Raw genomic sequence first — 26,674 nt, forward strand, 5'->3', positions numbered from 1 at the left:
CTCACTAATTTTACTTTATCTCTCATCTCACTGTTTTAAAACTGTGTACACCCCACAAACACACTTAACCATTTTAACCACCAGGTACTGAACAGACACCACATCCTGAGCCATAAACTGACCACAGGGACCGATCTTGCACAAAACGTTGGCTGACATGGGTACCGGCTGTGTGAACATCACCATGGTTGCATGGATTTGACGGACGGTACCCCGCAGAAGTTTATAGTGCAAGACAATCCGCTTCCCCAGCCGTGAAAAGTGTGAACAAAATCCTTGAGGGCTTTGCTGCACAGGCCAACAACGTAGCTGCCCTAGAATTCACTTCATCAAATGCCCGAATGAAATCCTAACTCTCGTCCTGGGCGGAGCAAGGGGAGGTGGGGGGGGAACTTGAAGAAAACTTCCCCAAAGGAGGGTGTTAAATGTTCGGTTCAACAGGTGAGGGGCGCTTTTAAGACGCGGTTCTGCAAACCGCTGGCTGAGTGAAAGGGAAAAAGTTTCCGAAAGCCGTGAGGGGAGAGAAGCAAGCGCGCGAGGCTGCCCCGGCCTCGCCATTCCGAATCCAGGCATTGTTGTGCAGAAGAGCCGACGCGCAGCTTGGTGGCACCAGACGCCTCCCTTTCCCCCCTGGCTGACTCCAATCCCGGCCCTGCCGCTCCTCAGCCTCTTTCAGCTCCGGAGTTTGCAGCTCTCCGCAGCCCAGCGCTGTTTTCAATCGGCAGCCGAAGCGGAGCTCCCAGTCCCCCCGCACGCAGCGCGAGCGGGTGAGGCGAGAGCGCGCGCAAGCGTCCCTCTGCCCGTCTCTCGGCGAGGAAGCTTCCTGGGCGCTCGCTTCGAAGTAGCCGAGCCGTTCCCTTGGAAGCGGGCGCGCTGGGGGCTCGTGATTGGCGGCCTCCGCATGGAGCTTGCGGCCGCCTCTCCCCGGAGCCCCGAGGCGTAGCAGCCTCCTTACTCCTCCCTCTCTGCCTGCCGCCCGCCCTCAGCCCCGCACCGAAGTTTGGAAAGCGTCGGGGAAAGTTTGTGCGCCGCGCTCGGGGGCAGGAAAGCAGCAGCCGCCGTCGCCAGCATCATGGCGAGCAGGCCAGCCGGATCGGAGGAGGCCGCCCGATCAACTCCCTGCTTCTCCGACGGCTCGGTTCTCCCCCGGAGAAGGGACGGCGGAGTACAGCGGTCCCTGTGGTTCGTCTGCATGGCACTTTTTTGGAGGCTCGGCACCGCCGACTCGGAGTTTTCCATTCTGGATGAAGCGCAAGTTTTGGCCATTCAGATGAGAAAACTAGCCGCCGAGGAGTTGGGCGTCGTTACTGTGCAGGTAGGTAATATTTCCTATTTGCCCTGACTGTTCTCGTTTTATTTCCTTTATTCCTTCTTTCCTTTTTCCTCTCCTTTCCCCCCCTTTCCTGGTTTTCCTCCCCTCCATCTACTTCGCTCTTCCTTTCCCCCTTCCCTCGTTTAGTGTTGATGCTTCTCCAGATCCTCCGTCTTTTCTCTTCTTAAAATGCCCTGATGGAAAAGCAGTTTCGGGGCCTCAATTTATAAGGAACCAGAGGGAATCTCTTGGCCGGGAATCTCCTTCGTTGAGACGGGGTGTGAGTGGAGGGGAGAGGGCGGAGGAAAGTTTCTCCGTGACCAGAACGTGCGTTTTCTCACGACCGCTTACTGACTTCTGATCCGGGCAGCCTCCCGTACCCTTTCATATGAGAGCATCGATGAATGCTTGAAACACGATCTCCTGGATTTAGCCTGCTGCCTCCTGGGCAGAGATACTTTCGGGGGTGGGAGGCAAGGGAGAGAAGCTTGCAACTGGGCATTCTGCATACTTGCGCTCTGCCTTCAAAGATCCAGTAAAAATATGCTATCTTGAAAAGATTAGACGGAAATCCGAATCCTTTTGCACGTACCTAGTTTCGGCTGATTGGAAAACACCCAGTTGTCATAAATAACTGAAGGTTTAACCGAGTGTGAAACCAAAAACCGGAACGCGGCTTCATTGTTTAGTGCTGCTTTCTCCTGAAAACCGTTCTGTGGATCAAGTTTTCTTCAACAAAAAAAGTTAGTGAAAAGCACTCTGCCTCGGTACTCGGATATTTTATCGACGTGTTTATTGGGACTAAATCACGGCTATGTTTGCAATTTCTCTTTTGCTTTGCAAGTGCTTAATTATTTTAAGTATGGCTTAAATTGGGCACTTTATGGTGGCTGATAAAGAGGTGGGAAAGGAAGGCCTTGTTTTGGAAAAATATTCTCAGGGTGCACACTACGCATACTTCAGAACCAGCAACAGATTTGAGAGGCAAAAAAAGAGAAAGATTTGAGATAGCAAAAAGGGGTAGGTAGGTATAAAACGTCAGGATTATAAATGGAAATGGGCTTCAGATAGGCATAATTTATTTTCCTAATTTAAGAAGCCAAGTTAACAAGTTCATTTCTTTCCTGCAAAAACTCATTTCCTGACCCTGGATAATTTGCTCCAGTTTAGAGGGAGCCAGATGATTGGTAATTATGGTCTATCCCTGCCTTTGTGGTTGCATATTAATGACAGTTTGAGTATTGTCCTTGCTGCAAAGGAGGCTAATAGCTGTGTTACTGTCACCAAGGGCCAGCTCCCTGGACAAAAGGTGAAATTGGATCCCCAACACCCTGCAAACGCAGAGTAGTCAGTGGCAAAGGCAGTTTTTAAAGCTTCCGAGATTGAAAAGGAGACACTTCTATGGAAGCAGCAGGGGTCTGTGCCCAAATGGCTCTTTATCTTCTTCAAACCCGCTCCCTTCCATTATCTTTTGAAATATTTTTGTTTCGCTTCCCTCCTGGGGCTCAGCCTTTGTCAGTTCTTCTCTTCCTGGCCTTTATAGTAAGAAGCCATGCATTAAAATGACTTCGCTTAACAAGGTAGATAGTAGTAAATTATTGATACACTGAACTATGGAGAATTCACAAGTCACTTCTTGCAAGAGCAGAAAGACCGTGTTTCTCCCTCTTGAGAAGCCTATGTATATTCTGTGGTCTCTTGCAAATCTGTTAAGGATTATTGCAGGGTTTTGTTTTTGTTGTACTGTGTGTAGTGAAAATGGATCCCTTCATTTGAAGAACTTTGGGTATGTATGAGATCTCTTTTAATCCAATCAAGGTGTATTAACCACATACACATTGATTATACCGGTGCTTTCAAATGTGTAATTTAAGCATATTTAGCTAATAAAATGCCTGTCTTTAAGAATGGCAGCTTTTAAAGATTTATTGATTTCAATAAAAAATACCCATTGCAAATGCTAACTATAGCCTACTATTGATAAGGGAAAAGTTTAAAGCCAGATGCCCTCCATAGATTGAAGCAGTTTTATTATTTATATTTTGTTCATTTTAGAGGAACCTATTTGTATTATAAAAGCTTCGGTTTGAAATGAAGGCTGTGATTTCTGAAGTAGAAACTGTGTTAATTTAGAAGGCTGTGATTTTGTTGACTCCTGGTAATAAGTAGGCAAATATTCTTGTTATACTGAAAATCTCCAGTCCTACAATAGAATTGCCCTATAGTTTTAAGTGTGGTCAGGTGTCCTATAATTGGGATAGATGTATAAGAATAGACATTTACTTAATTATAAGTCTGTTCTGAGTAGCTTGGAGCAGCATAAAAGAAAACCTAAAATGATGGCTAAGATAATTCATGTAAAAGGAATTATAAGGAAGTGGTTTGGAATAGATTGAATTGTGATATAGGTGAAATAAAATAAGATTTAGATGATAGATAGTACTGAAGAAAAAATACATTGTAGATATTTTGGATCTGACCCTGAATATTTTAGTAGGGATACAACTGATTGGGGAAGTTAAGATAGATAAAGGTCTGGAGGTAATTGTGTAAGTTTAAAAAAAGGAAATTATTGTATGTGACACAAGCAGAAGATGAAAATAGAAGAAGTAGGTAGCCACTCCCAAGTTTATGAGACCAACGAGGAGAGGATCTATAGCTGAATTATTATGAAAGGCATCATGATGTTTATTCCAACTTTGAATAACGATAAACCATGTTTTGATCTATTGTGAAATGTTGGCTTCGAGGTAAGCTGAAATATCAGGATCTGGGGAAATGTATTAAGAGGTTGACTTGATAAAATTTGCATGAATGGGAATTATACAAGATTGACTATGGGGAATATGAGAGGGAGCAAATGTTTTCCAGTCCCTCATAAATGGATGAAGAATAATGACCAAATCTCTTTTGGAATGGTGAGAAGAAAAATCAAGGGAGCATTTTGTGCCAGAAACCTTGGTAATGTGAACATGTCTATAAGAGCAAAATGCTGCAAGATGCAGAATGCTTTTTAGAAATTAGGGTCTGCCTCGATTATAGCTGTCAATAGTTGTTTTGCCCCTTTGTGTTTAATGCAGCATTCCAATTCTAATACCAGAAATTATGAAAAGTGTAGTGTTTTTATGAGAATAACACCTTTTCTTAAAATGATAAGGATTCATATACTTATATAGTGGAAAATATTCACATTTACTGCATAGGAAGTCAAGGTTGGAACAGGAATATATTATCCTAAATAGTAAGCTGCAATTAAGTTTTCTTTATGTTTTCATGGAAATATAATTAATGCTTTGATCAAGTTTATTGGTATAACTGTGTAGCTACTTTAGATTTTGCATGCCTCATACTTTATTTTTTATTTAGATTGGAAAATATAGCCTTTATACTAGGTATAATGGAATGTAAAATGTATTCCATATTTTGATTCAAGTTTAAAATTTAATTGTTAATTGAGGTTTACGAACAAGACATCTTAATAAGATTCTTAGGTACAAAACAATGCTTGTAATTTATATACACACATGCACATACATGCAAAGATATTATTTTGTTATATAATGTAAAATGCTAACATTTTTCTTTATTCTTCCTGTTGAAAAAGTTTGTCAATGGCTTAGCACTGACAATAAGATACTATGTTCATAGACTTGTGCCAAATGTGGCAAAATAGTCTGGCTGGTCATTATATGTTTAAAAAAAAAAGTCTGCAACTTTTAACTTGGATGGTTGCTTATAGCTCCCCCCCCACCTACCCCCACTTTAAAAGTAGCAATTCTTGTTGCTGAAATACAGTATATAATTTGCCCTTTGGAAAAGTTTTGGTTCATCTGGACATATACTTAGAGGACACATGGGAGCATTTTGAAGTAATGATAAGAATATTTGTTTCTTGAAACTCAGTGACGTATGAATTATGAACATTTATCTGGAGTGAATCCCATTGAATTAAGAAAGGCTTATTTAAAGTAAACATGCATAAGGCCAGATGGGTTAATGAAAATGCTGGCTTAAACACTTGCCTACATCACATTTAACTCTAGATTTTTCAGCTGAATGTGTGCATGGTTTGAACTTGAAATGCATTAGTTGAATTGGTACTGGATAATAATCAAAGTGATTCATTTCTCATTCATATGTACATTAAATGTTGTCTGTTCAGAATGATAACCACATGTGACATGATAGGAAATCTTTTCATAGTGTGCTGTGGGTGAGGCATGCATATCTGCTGAATTCCTTTTTCTAAATAATGAAAAGTAGCTTCAGGTGACTCCCAGCTTGATTTCAATAAATCCAGATGGGTCATTCTTTTCATACTATGAGGTATTCTACTTAGAATGCCTTTTTAACACCTTTGCTCTGTTTTTCTCCGTCACCTGTAACCTTTTTTTTTATTTATTTGTGTACATTTTTAAAGATTTAGGGGCTGTTTTCTTTGTATTGGTTTTTAAGTTGATCCAACTAGTTCACATGCCAATTTTGGAATTATCTATAAAATAGAAGAACAGAATTTGCTAACAAGATGGATCAGCAGCATACACAAAGGTCACACTTCATGTCAATATTGTAAGAATTGATCATTTCATGTTGATTTAATCCTGCTATTTGTTTTGGATGAAAGTCATCTCATAAAATCATTCTTAAACTGTATGCAGCCTGGAAAATAATTGCATTGACACTTCGTCTTGAGCAGTTCACTACTTTGGATTTATATTGTACATCTTTTGTTCACGGCAAGGACTGCAGTGGCCAACAAATCTCTGCTGCATAGGCAGGAAAATTAGGCCAATGAATATTCTGTTACTTCTATTATAAACCTTGTGTCAGGAATTTCCTGATTCGACTCTAGTCTTGAGAAATGGGATGGGATTACTGTAATTCTGAGCTGTTCCCATGTCTCTTCAGTACAAGATGTCATTGGGATTAAATCACATGGTATGAAACAAGGCGGTGTTTAGTTCTGTTAATCTGCTTGTCTAGCGAGATGAATCCTGAGTAGTCAGATGATAAAATACTGGTCAGGGCTGATATTGATTGAAGCAATATCATATAAATCCAGTATATAAATATATAAATAAAATGGACCTTCCTGAGGATCACTAATTGATTAAAACCATCTCGACTTGTGGCAAGACAGGCAGCAAATAAATTTTATAAATGAATTAAAGAAATAAATAAGATGAAATTAATACATCACACAATGAAGGGATGTCAAGTATTTGTGGTAGTCCTGGGCTTTTTAACTTGAATGGTCAAGTATGGAGACAGGAAGTGGTTCTTTGGGTTTCTGTTTAGCTGTATTGTCTTGACAGGCATAGTAGGGTTAGCAGTCATGAGAAGCAGTGCAAGAATATATAGTCTTTTGGTTTGACCCTATAGATTTTTTTCTCCCTATATTAACCAAATAGGGTAAACATCTAGAACTGCTGCAAAAATGTTTAGTGGGTATGTGTATTTAGCCATACCTTCTTTTTCCTATTATACTTGTATGACTTTCCAGCCCTTAATAAGTTTTTAGTAATGTCTAGCTCACATTACAAAGGGAAAATTTGAAGTAATAGTACAGTATTCCATAATAACAGTGTGATACTAAACTGCCTCACATTTCTACTTAATGAAGGAGAAATAGATTTGACATATACAAGGGTCAGCAGTTCATTTCCAAGATGGGAGTACCTAATAACAGGATGAAGTATTTTGCAGGCTGGAGATTTAGAGTAGTAAAAATTGTTAGGTTGCCAAAAACTGTCAACACTTTTTGACATAGTACTGCTTTTAACATTAGTATATACTGTATATTTGGCTTGAAGGGTTTCTGTTATACATTCTACATTCATTGTATTTCTAACCAAAGCCTTATGCATTGCTATTTACATTATTTTAACATTAATAAAGCTGAAAGAAATATAAGAAGGGAACATTTCTGTTTCTTGTTCATTTTTTTGTGTGTGTTTAGCAGTATCTGTTGGCATAAGTGAAATTATTTTAGTTTATCCCAAACAGTCAAGCCTTTATAAGACAGCCTTTATAAGACAGGCAAAAGCGAACAAATGAATATTGCTATAATCCCACAATAGCTATATAACTACAACTAAAAATTACTCAAGTTAGGTACTGTATGGTTTTAGCTTTAATTAGGTTTAAAGTTTTTTTCCCTGTTATGTGGTATAGTTATAGTATAGTTAAAGAATAAGGGGTACAGGTTTTGCAGGAGAGTGTTGAATGCTTTCCAAACAGAATTTTTGTTATAAATAATATCATGAAGGGAGAAATGGTTGAATTCACAGAGACGAAGTGTGCATTTAATTTATATAAAATCTGGTCAAATGTGGTTTTTATCATGATCCTCTACTTGCCTATTTTTGGAGTGCAGGTTCTGGTATGCAAGTCAAAGGACAAGGATATCCTGTCTAAAAACAGATTAGAGCATGTGTGTCCAACATTTTGGCTTCCCTAGGTTGCATTGAGTCTTGGTCTGCATATAAAATATATAATATAGTTAATTTATATAAATATAGCTAAAATCACATTATAATGTTAAAAGTTTGCAATCTTGTAGGGTTGCATTACTAGCTGTCCAGGGCTGCATGTGACCCCATGAGCTGCAGAGTGGACACTACTGTATTAGAGTGTAAGCATATGAAGGATTGATACAGCCAGCAAACCAGCTAGTTAGATTCTCTTTGCAATTTGGGAATTGGGTAGCTGTTATAAAGCACTGTGAATAGATGGATTCTTTGCCTGGAAATTAGGGAGGCTAGCTGTTTTGATATATTGAAGGAGCAATGCTATGTAAGCTTAGGGGCTATTCTTAGAGTCATCAGTATCCGTGAAGGGTTAAGTGAATCCATGGCAAATGTGGCAATTTTCCAGCTTGAATTGGCTTCTGGATATGGCTTACTGGGCATTGTAAACCTTGCATTGATAGCCTGAAGGTAGGTTTGTAGATGGGGAATCATAGCCAGTGTAAATTATTTGTAGCTAGATTGTTGACAATGACTTCAACTCTTTGAACATAGTAAACTTATTCTAAAAGAACTACTCTGGCTGCCGATTTGTTGTCAAACCATACTAAAGTTGTGTGTTTTGACAAAGGCCAAGATAAACCTGCTTTCTTTTATTCCTGTGCATCAACTTAGATTCTAGTGAGGATGACGTCTTGAGTAGGTGATTTGCTACGTGATAGCTCATGTTAGGACATTCTTGATACAAACATTCTACAGGTAGACATAGATGTATAACCATTCATTTAGTGAGCATTTGAAGTTACAACAGCACTGAAAATAGTGACTTATGACCACTTTTCATACTTGCAACTGTTATAGCATCCCCGTGGTCACATGATCAAAATTCGAACACTTGATGACTGGCATGTACTTATATGACAGTGGCACTGTCCCATGTGCTCATCATTTGTAACCTTCCCAGCTGGCTTCTGACAAAGTTAATTTGGGAAGCCACTTAATATCTGCATAATTCACTTAATAACTGTGGCCAAAAAAGTTGTAAAATGGGCACAACTCATTTAACTATCATTCTCAGTAATGGAAATTTTGGGCTCCGTTGTGATTGTAAGTTGAGGACTACCTGTATTTGTGGACTTGTAAGATATTTGTAATTGTCTCTACCTGTGGGACTTTTAATGTAGAAAGGTCATTTAAAGTTGTAAATATCAAACAAAATCAGACAAACTAAAAACTATTGGTAATATACTTGGTAAAAGAAGACAGCTGCTATAGTACATGTAATGGCTACATAGGTTTAATATAAGGTAGTTGTTTTGCAGCTGCCTTGTTTAACATCAGTTATAATGGTGATGAAAAAATAACACTATGACCAATCTTCACATTTACCACCTTTGCAGATTAGTAAACAAAGGAAAGGTGAAGTAAGATAATAAGCACTGTCATGGTTTAACTTAGCAACTGCTTCGCTTAATGATTTAGTTGTCAGTCCCTGTTGTGTTGCTTAATCTACTTAACGTTTTTGGGCAATAATAGAGGGCACCCAATTGGGAAAGATGAAGTGAATTTTATACAGCTGTTTACTTTGTGCATATTTTGTTTGAAAACCTCAACACCTTATTTTTAAGTAATTTGTATAGTGATGATTTTATATTTAGCAATAGCACTTAGACTTATATACCGCTTCACAGTGCTTTACAACCCTCTTTAAGTGGTTTACATATTGCCCCCAGGAATCAGGTCCTCATTTTACCGAAGGATGGAAAGCTGAGTTAACCTTGATCCTGGTGAGATTCGAACTGCCAAATTGCAGGCAGCCGACAGCAGAAGTAGCCTGCAGTACCCCATTCTTACCACTGCGCCATGGCTCTATTTCTTTGTATTTAATTCTGATTATATTATCCTGAGAGCCAGTTTGGTGTAGTGGTTAAGACATTAGGTAAGAAACAGAGGTGAGTTCTAGTCCTGTCTTAGGCACAAAGGCAGCTGGATGACCTTTTAGTTATTTAATTAATTTTTATCCCACCTTTTTTACTTTATAAGTAACTTAAAGTGGCAAACATACTTAATACTCATTTTATAATTTTATATTTTTATTGTATTGTATTATTTTATTTATTTAATTTTATTTATTTTATTTTAAATCCCACCTTGGTTATTTTAATAAATAACTCAAGATAGCGAACATATCCAAGATACTTTCTTCCTCCTATTGTCCCCACGACAACAACCTGTGAGGCAGATTGGGGTTACCTTGAACTAGTCATAATTACAAATTACATGGTGCAATTAGGTAACGTAGAAGTTATTTTGACATCATCATGGATTGAAAGACAGGATGGATTGAAATTCATGTGAATCATGAATTATTTGTCAATATATGAACATTTATTATATTAACACTTCGGATTGAACAAATCCTGGTTTAACTTTTTATCAACCAAATTAAACTTTGGAGTATACGTGGATTATGTTAGTTTTCAAATATTTAATTAAGTGAAATGGGCCAGTTTAATAAGTCATCACCTTTTTGTAGTTTCTGGTTGCCGTACAATTCCCCCCCCCCCCCATTTTTAAAATTAGTTGGATATTTCAAGAAACCAAAAGCAACCCAAAGTGTTACAGCTAATAAATCTGTATGGAACCATTTTTCTTACAAAAACAATGTGCAGTGTAGTAATTAGAATTGAAGGAGCGAAGTAAAAAAAAATCATCTGGTTTACATGATTGTGTGTTGGTTTGGTTCCAACCATAACAGCCTTTTAAAAACTCTTCAAGAATGCCCCAAGTCTACAACAATTTTTCATCCTATTCCTCTTACGCTTTTTTTTTTTTTTTGGATAGCCAAACATTTTGGAAAGATGTAACAAGGCCCTGATGGAAAAGCAGTTAATATTGTTATGCTTAGGAGAACAAATCTGAATTTTTAATTAGGCTTTAGTTGTTTCTTTGGAGCGTCAAGGCATCATTAGTGATGTAAGTCTTGTTGCATAGCAGAGAATGACATTTCACTTCAAACACAGAGAATGCAGCTGTCCTGCACTGATAAAAGTTGCCAAATGGGGTGCAGCAGGGTGGATTCGTTGATAATTAGCTGTCCCATTTCACTGCTATGTTGAAGGAGCTTGCCGGTCATGTACCAAAAACAGAGAGAACCAGAAAAAACAAGAGTTATTAATTGGGAGAAAATCCAAAAGGTTCATTCCAGCTATTGCAGGGCTGATGAGATATTTTGTTAAGAAAACACATATATAATAAGTGTAATTGTTAGGCGCAGCTTCTTAAGAAGACATGGACTTATTTATTTAGTCAGCTGGAAAGAATATAGATGATTCCCTTCTTGAATATCAAAAGAGTAGCTTTGGCCCAAGCAGTCTCAACAAATTGGAGTAGAGATACCTGTAGCCTAATATGTCTGAATGAAAGATGTGTTTATATGGATTACACATACTCTTGGGTCTATTTATGAGGAGGAAAAAGATACCAGAGTGGTGCGGTGATTAGGGACTAGAAATAAGGATATCTTGGTTTAAAAGAGGTTTTACTGTATGACACCACAGGTAGATCTCATTGAATGACCCCGACCCTTCAGAGTTATGATGGGAGACTTATGACTGTTCCTCTTAGTTGTAGTTGTCTTAACAACCCCACAATCACAGGGTCGCAATATAAAGGGCACTTGGCAACTAGATAGCAATTATGATGGTTGTGATCCCACAGTTGTGCGATCACCATTTGTGACTTACCTTGCTGAATTCCATCAAAGTCAATGAGGCAGTTGGCAGGAGGTGGCAAATGGAATCATATGACATCGCATTTAGCAATGTGGGATTTGCTTGGCAATGGCAACCTAAACTGCTCTTTTAAGTTGGCACGATAGTGTGACATTGCGATTTACAACTTCATCACTCACTGATGGAATTGCCAGTTTCAAGTACCATTGTTAAGCAAGGAGTACTTGACTACTTGTACAATGATTGTTAGGATTGTAGGAGGATTGTTTCCTACTACAGTAGGAAACCTGCCTCTGCAGTATATCCTCCCCCCCAACCTAACCCTAACCTAGTCCTTGAAGTCATGCCATAGCAATTTAGCAACACAGTGTTTTAATTCTAGTGGCTCAGTTTGTTTTGCTGTTTTCCATCCCTGATCAGAATTGTGGAACTGGGAGTGGAAATGATGTGTAGGTTGGAGGTGAAAAATGAAGCAGGTGTGGGACCTGATCAATATTGGATGCGAGATTATCATAAAATACCAGGGCTATCGACAAGGTCTAATGTCCTTTAGTTTTTACTTATAATGTAGTTTCTTATATATTTTAAATTATTCTTAAGGTATAGTCCGGAATTGATTATTCTGTCTTTTACTTTTACTTTAAAAATGTAGGTTAGGATCAATAAAATCATTAAGGACAAACATTAATATAAAGTTTTGTCTGGCAACTTTCATCAAAGTATACAGCATTGCATACTGATCTCTTTTGAGTCAACATCTTAACTGTCAGCAACAGACAGGCACTAGACTAGATCAAATCTAGTTTTTATATGTTCCTTTAGTTGTTACCTGAAAAAAGAAAAAAAAAATATTAATTGCAGGACTGTCTTCATTTTGACCGGAAGAATTTTTTTTTTGTCACAAAGATCTTGTATAGATTTAGAATCAAATTAAAATACAATAGCTTGCCAACTAGGGGAAAAATCCTTGCATTTTAAGTACAGAATTATGCTATGGATCGCTTATGAGAGCGTCACAACATCAGTACAATTTGAAATTTCATTCTAATATATGTAGTAAAAAACATACACTTACAAAAAAAGTTAATACATTTTCTGTGTTTCTCCTTGAAAAATAACAGTTTTTGAGATATACTTGAAAGGAAAATGGCTTGCTCTAAATCCAGATATTGCAATATTCGAGTATTTTAAGGGAGCCTTCAACCAGTCCTTGATAAGCGGCTGCCAGATGTAACATTAAACTATCTTCACACTAACCATTACCTGTTAACAAAATTAAACTGTCACTTTTCTTAAACAAGACTGGTCAGAAAACAGAGGATGGGCATCAAGAGGGAATTGTATGCAGAAAACTGTCTTCCTATAACTTTTTTTGGTTTGAAATGTTTTGCTGCTTATCCAAGCAGAGATTATACTACCTCAGAAAACAACAATTGAATGAAAATGGGCGTTGGTAAATTTACCTGAGAACGCCCTTTCTATAGATGCTGCTAGAGAGCCCAGGATGGGTTAGACTCCTCCTGATGACATCATCAAGCTGGGTCTGTCTTGTATAAAAAGGACTGCCTGTGGGAGCTTCCCCCCAGCTTTGACTCAGCTTCTTTCAATGACCATAAGTTGGTGTTTCTGAAAGCAGTTTAGTTAGCAAAAGCGAAAGCTATCTTCATCAACATTTTCTTCAACCGAGGGAGACCTTAAATAGGATCAACCCTTGATCCTCCCCCACAGTCTTCCCTCAGCAATTTCGGCCTCCATGATGGTTGCATCGGGAGATAACAGTGCCTCCCAGCTGATCGTAAATTTTCACTTTATTGCCGAGCCGTTCGGGGCTGTTTACAGCCTAAGGAACGATGTAACCTCTGCGTAGCCTGTAGCTCTTGCGAGCAGCCAATTTGGAGGCGGCTGCTTCAACTGCACGTGGTGAGTGGCCATTTTGAAAGCTGCTTCTTCAAAAGAAAGTAGCGAGCCACCGTTTTAGGTGGCATCATCCCCCAAAGGCCAGCTTCTACTATTCATAAGTTCCTATTCAGGCTACTGCATAGACAACACATAGTGAGGATCGCTTCCAGCACCTTTGTGTCTGTTTATGCATATTATGGATCAAGACAAGGCCCACACAGAGCCTTCAGCAGCATTTAGGAGAAACTGCGGGTGACCTTCTACCGCTGCACCATAGAGAGCATTTTAACATACTGTACCTCTGTATGGTTTTCCAATTGCACAGTGGCAGTGCTTGCTTGTCTGCATTAATTAATTAAATTAATTAATTAAATTAATTGGTATCCCACCTTATTATTTTGCAAATAACTCAAGGTGATGAACATACCTAGTATTTCCTCTTCCTCCTATTTGCCTCACAACAATAATACTATGAGATGGATTGGACTGAGACTGGCTCAAAGTCACCCAAGTGGCTTTCGTGGCTAAGGCAGGATTTGAATTCAGGGTCTCCCGATTTCTAGTCTGGTGCCTTAACCACTAGACCAAACTGACTCTCATTATTCTGTATACTTTTACTATAGCAAACTTCATTTTGCTAAACTCTTCCAATCATAAATGGTTTTGCAACAGATTTGTAGCCTATGCTATCATTTCAACATTGTCAGTGCAGGATTGAATATTTATGAACAATGAGCAATTTATGAACAGGCTATTCTGTGCAGCAATGTACATATGACAGTCTTAAATGTTGCCCACAATATTCCAAAATTAACTTTAAAAATAATAGACATTTTTGTAAACATTGGAAAATCCAAGGCAGTTTGTGAGATTTTAGGGTAAGTTTGCAGACATTTTTCAAGACTTGAGAATTTCATGGAACTTTTAAAAAAAATACATTAGTACTGGCTCAATTGTGCAGTGTATCTACAACCTGAAAAAGTTTCCAATTCCAATTTTAAATATGAACACTAAGAAGAATTGCAATGCAGTTGATATAAAATGATTTTTAAATTCTTTCCAATTATATTTACTAAGTCAAAAGTTAAACAACAGCAAACAGACAGGATTCAAGAAAAACAATTGTTACTACTTTCCAGCCAAACTTTTATTTTCATTTCCGATATCTTTTTCATCATCTTACAAGGTCAGGCATCCAAGTTACATGAAGTGCTTTTACATGTTCTAAGAAATGCAATAGTATAACAAACTCAGATTGATTAAAAAATGAATAAGATTACGGCTGTTCTTAGTTTTTGTATTTTGTTTTGTACTTGTCTTGATGTAATTTGTTTGCAAATGAGTTGAAAGGTATGTAGTATAGGAAATATTTTATATACATTGCAGGCAGGGGCTTTCTACAACTCATGTCCAAATCAGGCTATTCTGTCCACTAGTAAAATACAAGTAACTCCACCCACCAGTTTGGCTGCTATTTAGTGCAAAATAGTAGGTCTTAGCTCTTTCTTATGAAGTTAACTCTTGCTCAACACTATCCCTTATTAACTCCAAATACTGTCATTCTAATTAATATCTTGATTATATTAATATCAGGAGCATTAACTAGCTAAAATCCTGTATATGTCTAATAATAAACACAGTTGAAGTATTTGGGCTGAAACAGATCAATTTTCTCATAGGAACTCCTCATAAGTTTAGTATTCCTTGTCCCTTTGTGTTGAAGCTAAAATCTTGATCCTGTGGTTGATCCGGTGTTTGTTGCTCATAATCTCTTTATAAAATGTGTGAGCATGAAGGGGATGTTTTAAATAGATATACTGCCTGGATGAAAGAATGCTTTGTGCAGGCAAGCATTGTCCAGTTGTGGATCTCATCACAGTTCCTGTGGAGCTTCCCAAGTCCTTCTGACTCAGAGAGGGAGGGGGGAAAAAACCTCTCAATTTGAAGCATGACTGGAGAATAATTAAAGGGGGAGGTAGAGGGAGAGCAATAAAGAAAGACGTGGCTGGGGGAAGGGATTTGTAGTTGGCTACATAGAGAGTCTTGGTGCTGATATTTGTCAGGTCAACATTTCCTCCTTTTCATTCTGTAAATAAAATTCCGGGATTTGAAGAGGAAACCTTTCTGATCTTTAAGTGCAAGTGAACATTTATTTTGTTTTCATAGCAGGTCCGGACAGTTAAATATACTGTCTATTTAAGTTAGCTAAAGTCTTTTTTTTTGACCCAATATATTCCATAGATTGGCATACTTAAAAAATAGTTTTCCTTTTAAGAAATTGCCAAGCTCTGCAAGATGTGTTATCAGTTATACATAAAGGAAAATAAAGAGGTAGAATGCTTAAGACTTTTAAAACCTACTTAGGACAATATACACTGAGTGCCCCATACTAATTAAATATGTTTTAGCTCTCTGTGTTGTAATCCAATGCGGGTTACTGATATTTAATTTACACAGTGGAGGTGAAGATGCTTTTTTCCCAGGATATATGTTTGTGTGGCTATTTATATTGTTTCTTTTAAACTCTTTGTGAACTTCTTGAACTAAGTCTTCTCCCAACCATTCTCCCATGAGCTGTTCAGAGCATCCAGAAGTGGGAGGTGCTTCAGTCTCTTCTGGAAAGGCTGGGCTTAAAACTCCGGGACGCTCCTCCTCCTCCACGGGACACCTCCTCAGCGTCCCCCAGTTGTAGCTCAGCCTTCGTGGTAAGAGGTTGTGCACTCCCTGACTGGAACAGTTTTCTGATTCAGGTTTGCTCTTGGGTTATTTCAACTTTAAAAATTCTTCACCATTTACTTTGGCTTTTTCAGGCTTGTCCCTCTATTAGGTTACCTCGATTAGTTAAAAAAAAACAAAAACCAGTTTCTTTGTAAATAGCGGAGCCTGCCACTCTGCAGGCAGCTTGAGGCTACCGCCTCAGGCAATTATCTTATCTAACTTTCCGATCGCTTTCTCTGCGATCGGAGCGGAGCGCTCGCAGCCACGGCTCACTTCGCCTTGCCGTTTTGTCTGACAGCAGCATTTAACTCGCAAGTTAGAGCCTCAGCAGCAGCTCATTAGACGGCTCAGACATTAGCAACGGTGATTCTGCTTCCCGCCCTTTTCAACGGCTGGCTCAACTTCGCGCCTAATTATCACAGGCGCCATTCCTCGCTGGTTTCCCTTGCTGGGGACTGAGGCAGTACCTTTCCACTTTGTTCTCCCTGGGTTTAGCTCTCCCTTGTCTGGCTAACGTTGGAAAAGCAGGCTAGTCATTAAACAGGCATTTCTTTGCAATTGCCTTTGGATCATTTCTTCGGACTGAAACTGCAAGTGCCATTTAAATTGCAGGACGTTTGGTTTTGACAGGAAAGGATTCACCTCAGAGCCTGTATAGCTGGTTTCCCTTGTTGGGGACCAGGGATCCAGAGTTTTTCTCGCTTGGAGCACTTGTGGGTTTCCCTTGTTGGGGACCCTTAGATACTGTTTACCATATACACAGTAAATATATCTATCTATCTATCTATCTATCTATCTATCTATCTCTATCTATCTATCTATCTATCTATCTATCTATCTATCTATCTATCTATCTATCTATCTTACTCTCCTGGAGGAGCGTTCTACTTTCAACCGCAGGGGAAGGCATCACCCCAAAGTACAAATATTAACAACAACAATAATCATAATCATAATTTAAATTTAAAAAAAGAAAATTTAAAATTAAAGTCAGAGGCAAGACAATCAGTCATCCACAATGGAAGGTGACAACGCTTTCCGTTCCAAGTCAAATAAGTCCCGAGATAAGCCAGTGGGCCCCAAAAAGGCCTCTAAGGCGGCGGATAAGGATGCCCATAGACGGCACCTAGCTTTGGAAAGGCAATTGCAGAAATGAGCCAGGGAGGCAGACAAGATGGCTATGACACAACAATCTGATCAGAACCCAAATCCATTGATGGGACCCTTGGACTTGTCTACCCAGCCCAGGCAGGCTGTTTCTGGACAACCTCCCATAGGCACATCTCCTCCAATGAGCACTGCCCGGCCAATCCCAGAGGCAACCTTCACCCCTACGGCCGCCGGCCTAAGACAGGAGGAGGGATTACCTGAGACTATCCCCATCGAAATGAGGCAATGGATGGAGATGGCGATTCAAAGGGGCATTGCGGCTGGAGTTCAGCAATCCATCAGGACCAGACACTTCTCGGCCGCTTCAGATGCAGGATCGCTGTCCGCTCGATCCTTTGCACATATCGGACAACATCAATCTCAGGTATTCCCCAATATTCCCAACATAACAGCCCAGGGTCTTCGGGAGGAGGTGGACTTTGAGGATCAGGATGTTCCCGTGGAGGGGGGGTCGATCCATCAGATGGACTTGGGGTTGTCAGAGGCTGACCCGCTAGAACGGGGAATGTCGGACGATGAAGGCCTCATTCCGGACCAACCTACTTTTTATGGTCTTTTTCGCCCGCACCTCTTTAAATCATTACTGTTCAAGGCAAAGAACACTGCTAAACTAGGCACATCAAACCCTCATCCATTGTCAACAGGGTCTCTGGACGAATCTGAGGATCTAATATTCTCACAACCGGCTAATGAGGTGGAAACTATTCCTGTCCCTAGTATGTTTGCTGAATTAGTACAAAATCAATGGGCATCAGCAGCATCATACCCAGCCCCAACAAGGTACGATAAACGATATTATAATTTGGCACCAGAGTTTTCAAATTTTCTCAAAATGCTGGAGGTGGATGAGCCCATTGCGGCACTGGCCTCTTCTTCAACCTTTCCCAATGAGGCCGAGGAAGCTCTGAGACCGGAAGAAGAGAGAGCAGAGTTGGCACTCCATAGGGCACACGTTGCTGACGCCTGGGCCATTAGGGCTGCTACAGAGGCGTCCTTTTTTACACGGTCCTCCCTCCGATGGCTCTTCCACTTGAGGGATATATTGCCGGCGTCAAATGTCAGAGCCCACCAGGACATAGCTAAAATTATTGCAGCAGCAGAATTCTCCACCGACGCCACATTTAATGCAGTCAAATTCTCGTCTAGGGCCGTAGCATCTCACGTATCAGCACGGAGACTGTTATGGCTCAGGCATTGGCAGGCGGATACCAAGCATAAATGCAAGTTGGCATCAGCCCCAATATCGGGGGATAAATTATTTGGCAGTGTCTTGGAGCCCTTCCTTATAGAGAATAGAAACAAGAAAAAAGTGCTCCCCCCTCTTTTTCGGAGATCTGAAAACAGAACACCCCAGTCGTTTTGAAGGGGTTCCTTCCGGCCCTACTATCAAGGCCCATACGTTCCCCGATCTCAGAGAATATCAGGCTACAGGCCCAGTTTTAGACAGGATAGGTCTGAATCTTCCGATAGAGGTCAGCGGGGAGGCCAAAACAGATGAAACCCCAGAGGCACTGGAGGCCGATTTTTTCATCACCCCAAGTGAGTCCTTCACAGCAGTTCCCATTGGAGGGCGGCTAAAATGGTTTGCTGATCAATGGGACAGCTCCACCTCTGATGCGTGGGTCAGGGACACTATTAGGTTTGGTTTGGCGCTAGAGTTTCAATCCTCCCCCCCGAACTTTTTCATTAGGAGCCCTAGGTCCACGGACCCCATTAAGAGGGCGTTGATGCAGGAGGCTATCAATCATCATCTACATATTCGGGCCATTAGGTCCCATCTGAACAGCGGGGTCAAGGCTGTTACTCTCTATTGTTTGTGGTCCCAAAGAGTTCGGGGGGCTGGAGGGCAATTCTGGACCTCAAACGTCTGAACAGATCATTGGTTTATCAAAAATTCAAGATGACTACTCTCCAGTCCATTCTGCTCAGCATTAGAGAGAACGATGTCCTGACCTCTATAGATCTCACAGAGGTCTATCTACATATACCAATTAGACCTGCTCACTACAAATATCTTAGATTTTGCTATTGTGATCGGCACTACGAATATATCGCCCTACCATTCGGTCTGACTTCGGCCCCCAGGACTTTTACCAAGGTCCTCGCGGCTTTGGCTGCCTCACTCAGGAACAAATCTATTCGCTTACAATGTTATCTGGATGATATTTTAATTTTGTCATCTTCCAGACACCAAGCAAAATTGGATACCAAGATTACTCTGGAGACCCTTCAGGGTCATGGCTTTTCCATAAATTGGGATAAAAGCCATTTGATCCCCTCAACTAGGTTGGTTCATTTAGGGGCAGTGATAGATACCATGGAGGGCAAGGTCTTTCTCTCTCAGGACAGGTTAAACAGTATCCAGTCTTTGGCCAGAGAGATCAGAGCCTTAAAGAGGGTTTCCCTGGCAGTGCTGTCTCAACTGTTAGGGAAACTGATTTCTTGTATTTCCATTGTGCCTTGGGCTCGATTCCATTCTAGAGAGCTGCAATGGTTCCTGCTACCTTTCCAGCGATCCGGAAAAGCCACTTCCAACGTCCGGATAAAGGTACCGCACAATGTTCTCCGATCGTTCCGCTGGTGGTCGGAAAAAAACGATAAACAAGGGGTGTCCTTTCAAGGAACCTTACAGGGCAATGATCACAACCGATGCCAGCCTGGTAGGATGGGGAGCTCACTTCCAAGCCCACAGTGCACAGGGAATTTGGACTATTTCCAAACAATCACAAAGCATCAACCTGTTGGAGCTGCAAGCAGTTCACCTGGCCTTACGCAGTTTTCTACCCCTTTTCCAATCACGCCACGTTCTGGTCTTGACAGACAATATCACAACCAAGGCCCACGTAAACAGACAGGGGGGTACCCATTCCAAACTTCTGATGCTGGAAACGGCCAAGTTGTACAAGTGGGCCGAGGCCAATCTGTTTTTGCTCAAGGCAGAACACATAGCAGGGGCCTTAAACACACAAGCGGACTGGCTCAGCAGGGCCACGATAGATCAGGCAGAGTGGCACCTACACCCGTCTGTCTTCCAGGAAGCAGTGCGGAGGTTTGGGCAACCGGTGATCGATCTATTTGCTTCTCCTCTCAATGCCCAATTGCCCCGGTATATTTCAAGGTACCCAACTCAGGGGGCGGAGGCCGTCAATGCCCTATGATGTCAGTGGCCTCCCGAACTTCTATATGCGTTTCCTCCACTCCCGGTAATACCCAGGGTGATCCAGAAGTTATTGGAGGAACGAGCGGAATTGATATTGGTCGCCCCTTACTGGCCCAGGCGAACGTGGTTCGCAGATTTACAGGACCTGTCGAGAGAACAACCTTGGAAAATTCCACTGTTGAAGGTTTCCCTCTCCCAAGGGCCGGTACTTCACCCGGACCCACAATGGCTCAGTCTAGCCGTATGGAGGTTGAGCGGAGCCGTTTAAGGGCCCAACAGATTTCAGAGGATGCTATTGCCACCATTCAAGCATCCAGAAGGTCCTCAACAAATCGTATATACAAGGCCACGTGGTCCGCCTTCTGTCACTGGTGCCGGGGGTCTAAGATCGACCCAACTGCCCCATCAATAGGACAATTATTGGACTTTTTACAGGAGGGGTTGGCCAAGGGCCTATCTCAAATACTTTACGCAGACAGGTGGCGGCTTTAGCCTCGTTGATAGCCTGGGGTGACCTCCGTTCCATAGCACACCATCCACATGTCCGCAGCTTTTTTAAGGGTGCTGCAAACTTACGACCTCCTGTAATTCACCGCTATCCCACCTGGGACCTCAACAAGGTGTTAACCGCACTTACAACTGACCCGTTCGAGCCTTTAAGAACCACTAGTCTTAAATTCCTGACATATAAGGTGGCCTTCCTAATTGCCATCACATCAGCTAGGAGAATTTCCGAATTGGCATTGTCAATGAGAAAAGGACCTGTGTGTGTTTCATGCGGACAGAGTGATTCTCCGATTGGATCCATCGTTCACTCCTAAAGTAAATTCAGCCTTCCACAGAGCGCAGGAGTTGGTCCTTCCAAATTTTTGTCCGAAACCATCTCATAGACTGGAGCATCAATGGCATCGACTTGACGTTCGAAGGGCCTTAAGCATCTATCTAGGCCGCACGGCGGCATTTCGAAAATCTGAGGCTCTATTCCTATCCTTCAATCCATCCACTTTAGGGCAAAAGGTGTCGTCGACCATCGGTAGATGGTTGAGAGCCACCATAGCTAAAAGTTACGAATGCCAGTCCATCTCAGTTCCTCAAGGCATTACAGCCCACTCAACAAGGAATGCGGCAACATCAGCAGCATGGGCCACACGGGCTCCCATAGATGAAATTTGCAGAGCGGCAACTTGGGCTTCACCATCTCCCTTTGTCAGAAATTATAAAATTGATGTCTATGCCTCAGCAGACGCTTCATTTGGCAGAAGAGTCCTGCAGAGGGTCCACAGAGTTTAGGAGTGGATTTCGATCCAGACGGAGTCCCTCCCTAAGGACAGGCCAAGCTTTGGTATATCCCACTTCTGGATGCTCTGAACAGCTCATGGGAGAAAGGGCGTTGGTACTTACCTGATACGCCCGTTCTCTGTGAGCTGTGAAGAGCATCCAGCCCCACCCATTTCTTTCCATCTGGTGGGGTTCTGTTCCAGTCAGGGATCTAGATTAGGTGATGAGTCCCGGATTTTGGCACTCAAGTCTTCGCAAAACTGGGGGACGCTGAGGAGTTGTCCCGTGGAGGAGGAGGAGCATCCCGGAGTTTTAAGCCCAGCCTTTCCAGAAGAGACTGAAGCACCTCCCACTTCTGGATGCTCTTCACAGCTCACAGAGAACGGGCCTATCAGGTAAGTACCAACGCCCTTTTTCTTTTGTCTTTGGCATTAACCTATCAGCCAAGGGGGTGTGTTTTCCTCACAAATGGATTGATTTTGTTTGTGTGTCAATGTTAGGTATGAAAAAAAATCCTGCAGAAGTTTTGCTTTATAAGTGTGCAGAAGGTGTGCCTAACATTTTGAAGCAAAACACAAAAGTGATAGTGGAGGTTCATAAGAAATAGTCAACTTCATATTGATGCTAAACATCTTTGGTAAAAATAACTGTAGGCATAACCACATGGCAGCCAATTCAAAGCATGGCAGAGAATGGAGGCTGGGATGAAATAGCAAAACAATGGAAAGGAAATCTGAAATTTTTTAGGGATGAACTGGATGGAACTGTAGGTGGCAGTCGCAGAAGGTATCCAGCAACAGCCCAAATGCAACCCTTCTGCTGTGCAATTGTTGCTGATGCTAGCATAAGTAGGCTTTGGAACTGGGGTTAATAAAAGTTTGTCATGAGGATGTGCTGAAAATGGGGCAAAATATTTGGTCGTGTTCAGGAATGCTATTTTTGAGGAACACCTAAGAGGTCAAGATATTGATTTCTGCATTGATTATCAATTTCAGTATGTGAATAAGGTGGTCATAGTTATCTGTAGCAGAAATAGACCACCTGTTCTAAAAGACTGCAATGGCATAGCCTGCTCCCTTATACCCAGCATCCTTAGAATCTGAGATCCCAAACAATTAGGCAAGTCAGGTTAATTACTTTTATCCACACCCATGACTATGAAGTACACTAGTAACGATACATCCTTTTTTACCAATTCATTAAACAAGCATTCCTGTTGAGCAAATCTATTCAGAGAATCATAGATTTGGAACAAACGTAAGAGATTACATCTATCCTCTGTTCAGTGCAGGAATCCAAATTAAAGCATTCTTGAGAGATTCTTATCAGGCCTCTGCTTCAACTATGTAATGATGGAAGGAAATTTACCATGTGACTAAAGTTTTGGTTTTGCAGTTAAACTTCTCTTCCATTTAGTGAGAATCTGCTATCCGATGTTCCAAAATTATTGATTTGTGAATAAAACATTCTGGGGTGAAACAGCTCAAGGCTTTGAAGTTTTTAAAGATAAAAAGATGAGGTTCTTTCCAATAGTCATTTCTCAACGCTAAACCTACCCACTACCCTCTTTCCTCCTTGGTTTAATTTTCAATTTCCTGACTTGAATTGTCTTTAAAAGACATTGCCAAGAACTGCACAGGTAGTCCTTAACTTATGACCATAATTGAGCCTGGAATTATCATTGTTAGTCATGACAGTTTTTACACCAGTCAGCATATGGCCAACAGCCAATTTTACAACCTGTTTTTGGGGCAGTCATTAAGGTAACATTGCAGTTGTTAAATGAACCCTTTTCCCCCCAAAGGAGGGTTGTTGTTTTTTTGCCATAAACTGGAAGTAAATGACAGAAACTAGCTAAAACAGCAAAAACTACAATCTTGTGTCTAAAGCCACTGCAAACTTAGGGCCCAAAATGCAAATCTAAAATGCTAGGTGCCCAAAAGGCAATCATGTGAAATAGGGTATGTACAGATGTGAGAACTTCAAAATTGGGTTCAATACTTCAACACCTCAATAGCTCTGGGGAGGTCCATCATAACTTTGAACAGTTGTGAAGCAATGATCAGGAAGTGAGGACTACATGTATGTAGAATTCATGGTAGAATTTAACAAATGCAGGCCAGAGAGGCATTATTTTCTGTAAAAACTGAAATTTTTTGACCCTTTGCCATTTGTATTCTTTGTGGCCATACAGTTTTGGCTCATATATAGCTTTCAAGCAACATACCAAGACTTATTCCAAGTCTTTTGTTTCAGTGTATCTGTGGCCAGCAATAAAATATTAATAAATCTTCACATTTGTGGAAAAATGAAAATAATGATGTACTAGCGTTGTTAAAGATATACAAAATATTTCAAGTAAAACAAGTAATTAAATGGGCCCTATCATCACAGAGATGGTATTATGAATCCTTTTCATTATAATTCCCTCAATCTAGTAAGGTTTGTAAGAATATAATGCAAATGCCATTTATGAGTGTCATTTATGAATTAATTGTTCAGTTCTTGATGACTTGATGATTTTACACATTTACACATTGAAACACATTGAACAGTATCAAGCTATCAAATCCAGATTTTTTTCCTGACTTTCACGATAGCCAATTTTATTTGATATATAGTTTCCTATAATATTTACAAAGTTCTTTTGACTTAAATTGCTCTGATTCATTGTCCTTCACTCTTATTCTTGATTAGTAAGATATTTAGTGTATAGTTTAGAAATAAGCATATTTAGAAGCAGATGATTTAAATATTCATTCCAAAATGAATATTTGAAGCAAAGAAAAACTGAAATCATTGTCTAGGTAGGTTGGGAATTGATTGATCACATGTGGAAATTTTTCATATGTTAGTGTAAGAAGTGAAAAAGAGGAAAGCAGTGCTGCCTGCATGGAAATGCCAAAATTTATCAGCATATTTTAAACTTTAAAAATAATTCTTACTCTGTTTTAATTGTTTACATACTGTAATTTGTGTCTTATAACCTTTCAGTTTTTCTCTGTATGGCTTGATTTCCTCAGAAATATATTAAAAGCTTAAACCTCTTTTTCAAACCTTATGATTCTCAGTGTACTGGTCATGCTTTAAAAATTAATCTCACACATACAGAAACCAGCAACTAACTTTTGGTAAGTGCAAATAAATTTTTCCTTTAGGTTGTGGTCCCAGGGCAATTAGCAGTCTTTTGGACAAGAAAATAATTAGCAACTTATCTTGAGGTGCTGTTGTGGTGGTTGGGTGGGGCCAGGCTAACCTTTCCTTTAGCATAAGGTTTTTGCAGCAAGACATAAGTTAATTGGCAGGCACCAAAACATATTAATTTAGGCCTTTTGTTATTTTACAAACCAAGGCAGCCATTGCTGTTTTGGTTTCTTGCCTAGTTTTTACCTCCTCTGACTTAAACTGCTGGAGCTAAGCAAATGTGACTGACTGTGTATGGTTATATTTATTTCTTTGAGATAGTCTGTTAGAATGCAAGCGTTCACGAACTTAACAGTATTCAGAGCTTGCTGATTGTCTGAAACATGCCATATAATTAATAATCCAGGTACAATGCAACGCTTGATTGAAAGAGCTTTTGTAGTGACAATATTAATCTGTAAGGGCTATGCTACAAATAATATCGTTAAATGTATTATATGTGTACATATTGCAGTACTTCGCATGAAAATCAGAATTAGCATTCTTCTTGTGTGTATTGTAGAATGGAATAACATTTATTCATGTATTCCCATTTTATAAATCAATTTATTTTATTTATTTACTGAATGTCAAACAATTGAAACAGGAAATGACCTGAGATCTAGTTGCCATGACACCCTTCAGTCCTATCTAATTTTCAGGAAGATGAAAGGATCTAACTTTCTTTTGATAGTGAGCAACTAATTGGATGGTTGAAAGTGGGAGAGATTTAATGCAGGAAAAAAAAAAAACAACAGGAAAAAAGTGAAACAGCTGTGTTTTTGTGTACACCTATAATCCTCCAATACAACATTCCAAGGCCAAATGACCTCCATGTACCTAAAAAACACAGATTCTAATACCCCTGAAAAGACATGGTTAGTGTTTTCTAACGCATATTTGCAGTGAGAATCACATCCCCATCTATGCAATACTTTTATGGGATTTTTTTTTCCTTGTCCAAATTTTTTTTATAAGCAAGATAAGTAACACTGAAATTAATCTGAAAATCCGAGTTATTTCTGAGTAGTACAGCAGGGATAGTGAAGTTCCATTTTTATTAGGATTAAATGGTGTATTCTATTAAAAGCAATGGAAGTGTTCATGACCAAAGTCAGGTTCAATATATTTAATTGTTTTTATGTAAGTAGGTGTAGATGTAAACTGTATATTAGAGGCTACAATTCTGCTTACCCATAGTATGTAGTTATATTGGTGTTGAATACTATTATTTGTAGTGTTCTTATTTTTCAATGAAGGATTGTACTCAATATTTAGAAAGCATGCTCAGAAGAGATTTCAAAAGAGCTATATTTGGGCAAATAGTTCTCCTGGATGTCTCTTTGGATCCTTGAATTATTGTATATAACATCTCTTATCAAATCACTTTATTTTCATCATTGACCAGCTCAGTCACTTCATAAATGTCAGCTTTGGTGCAGCCATTTTGATAAAATGGATGCTCTTTAAGTTTCACATTACAATTAGAAGAAAGTTTGCAATTGTTTACCCATCTGGTATAGCTATTCATTGAAAGCCCAAACTGACTAACTATTGTGTACCCATCTGGTCTAACTTCTGTCCCTTTTGTCCACCTGGTATAATGCTATAACAAGTTGCTACTTAAATTTTACAGAGATGAGAAAATTTTCAATAATCTTCTTGCCTTACTATTGTAGACGCATTTAACTAAAAGGCAGATTGCTCAGAATTTTATATGATCCTTTAAAAAATCTATATAATCTGTCAAAAC

At 40.0% G+C, this 26,674-nt stretch overlaps 1 protein-coding gene across 2 annotated transcripts in view; it reads left to right on the forward strand.

Annotated features, from left to right (window-relative positions):
* The first annotated feature begins 439 nt into the window (after positions 1-439).
* CACHD1 (cache domain containing 1) overlaps positions 440-26,674 on the forward strand; it is a 139,336-nt gene continuing 113,101 nt past the window's right edge. Inside the window, exon 1 of one of the 2 annotated variants that reach the window (XM_026665980.2) lies at positions 440-1,315. In XM_026665980.2, the coding sequence (XP_026521765.1) occupies positions 1,073-1,315 (243 nt within the window). In that variant the 5' untranslated portion in view covers positions 440-1,072. The remainder of the gene's footprint in view (positions 1,316-26,674) is intronic. The other variant, XM_026665981.2, reaches the window with a different exon arrangement.

This window comes from Notechis scutatus, chromosome 3 (genome assembly GCF_049901735.1).
Source record: "Notechis scutatus isolate UNSWTSFEM ecotype Mainland chromosome 3, rNotScu1.2, whole genome shotgun sequence".
NCBI classification, from domain to species: domain Eukaryota; kingdom Metazoa; phylum Chordata; class Lepidosauria; order Squamata; family Elapidae; genus Notechis; species Notechis scutatus.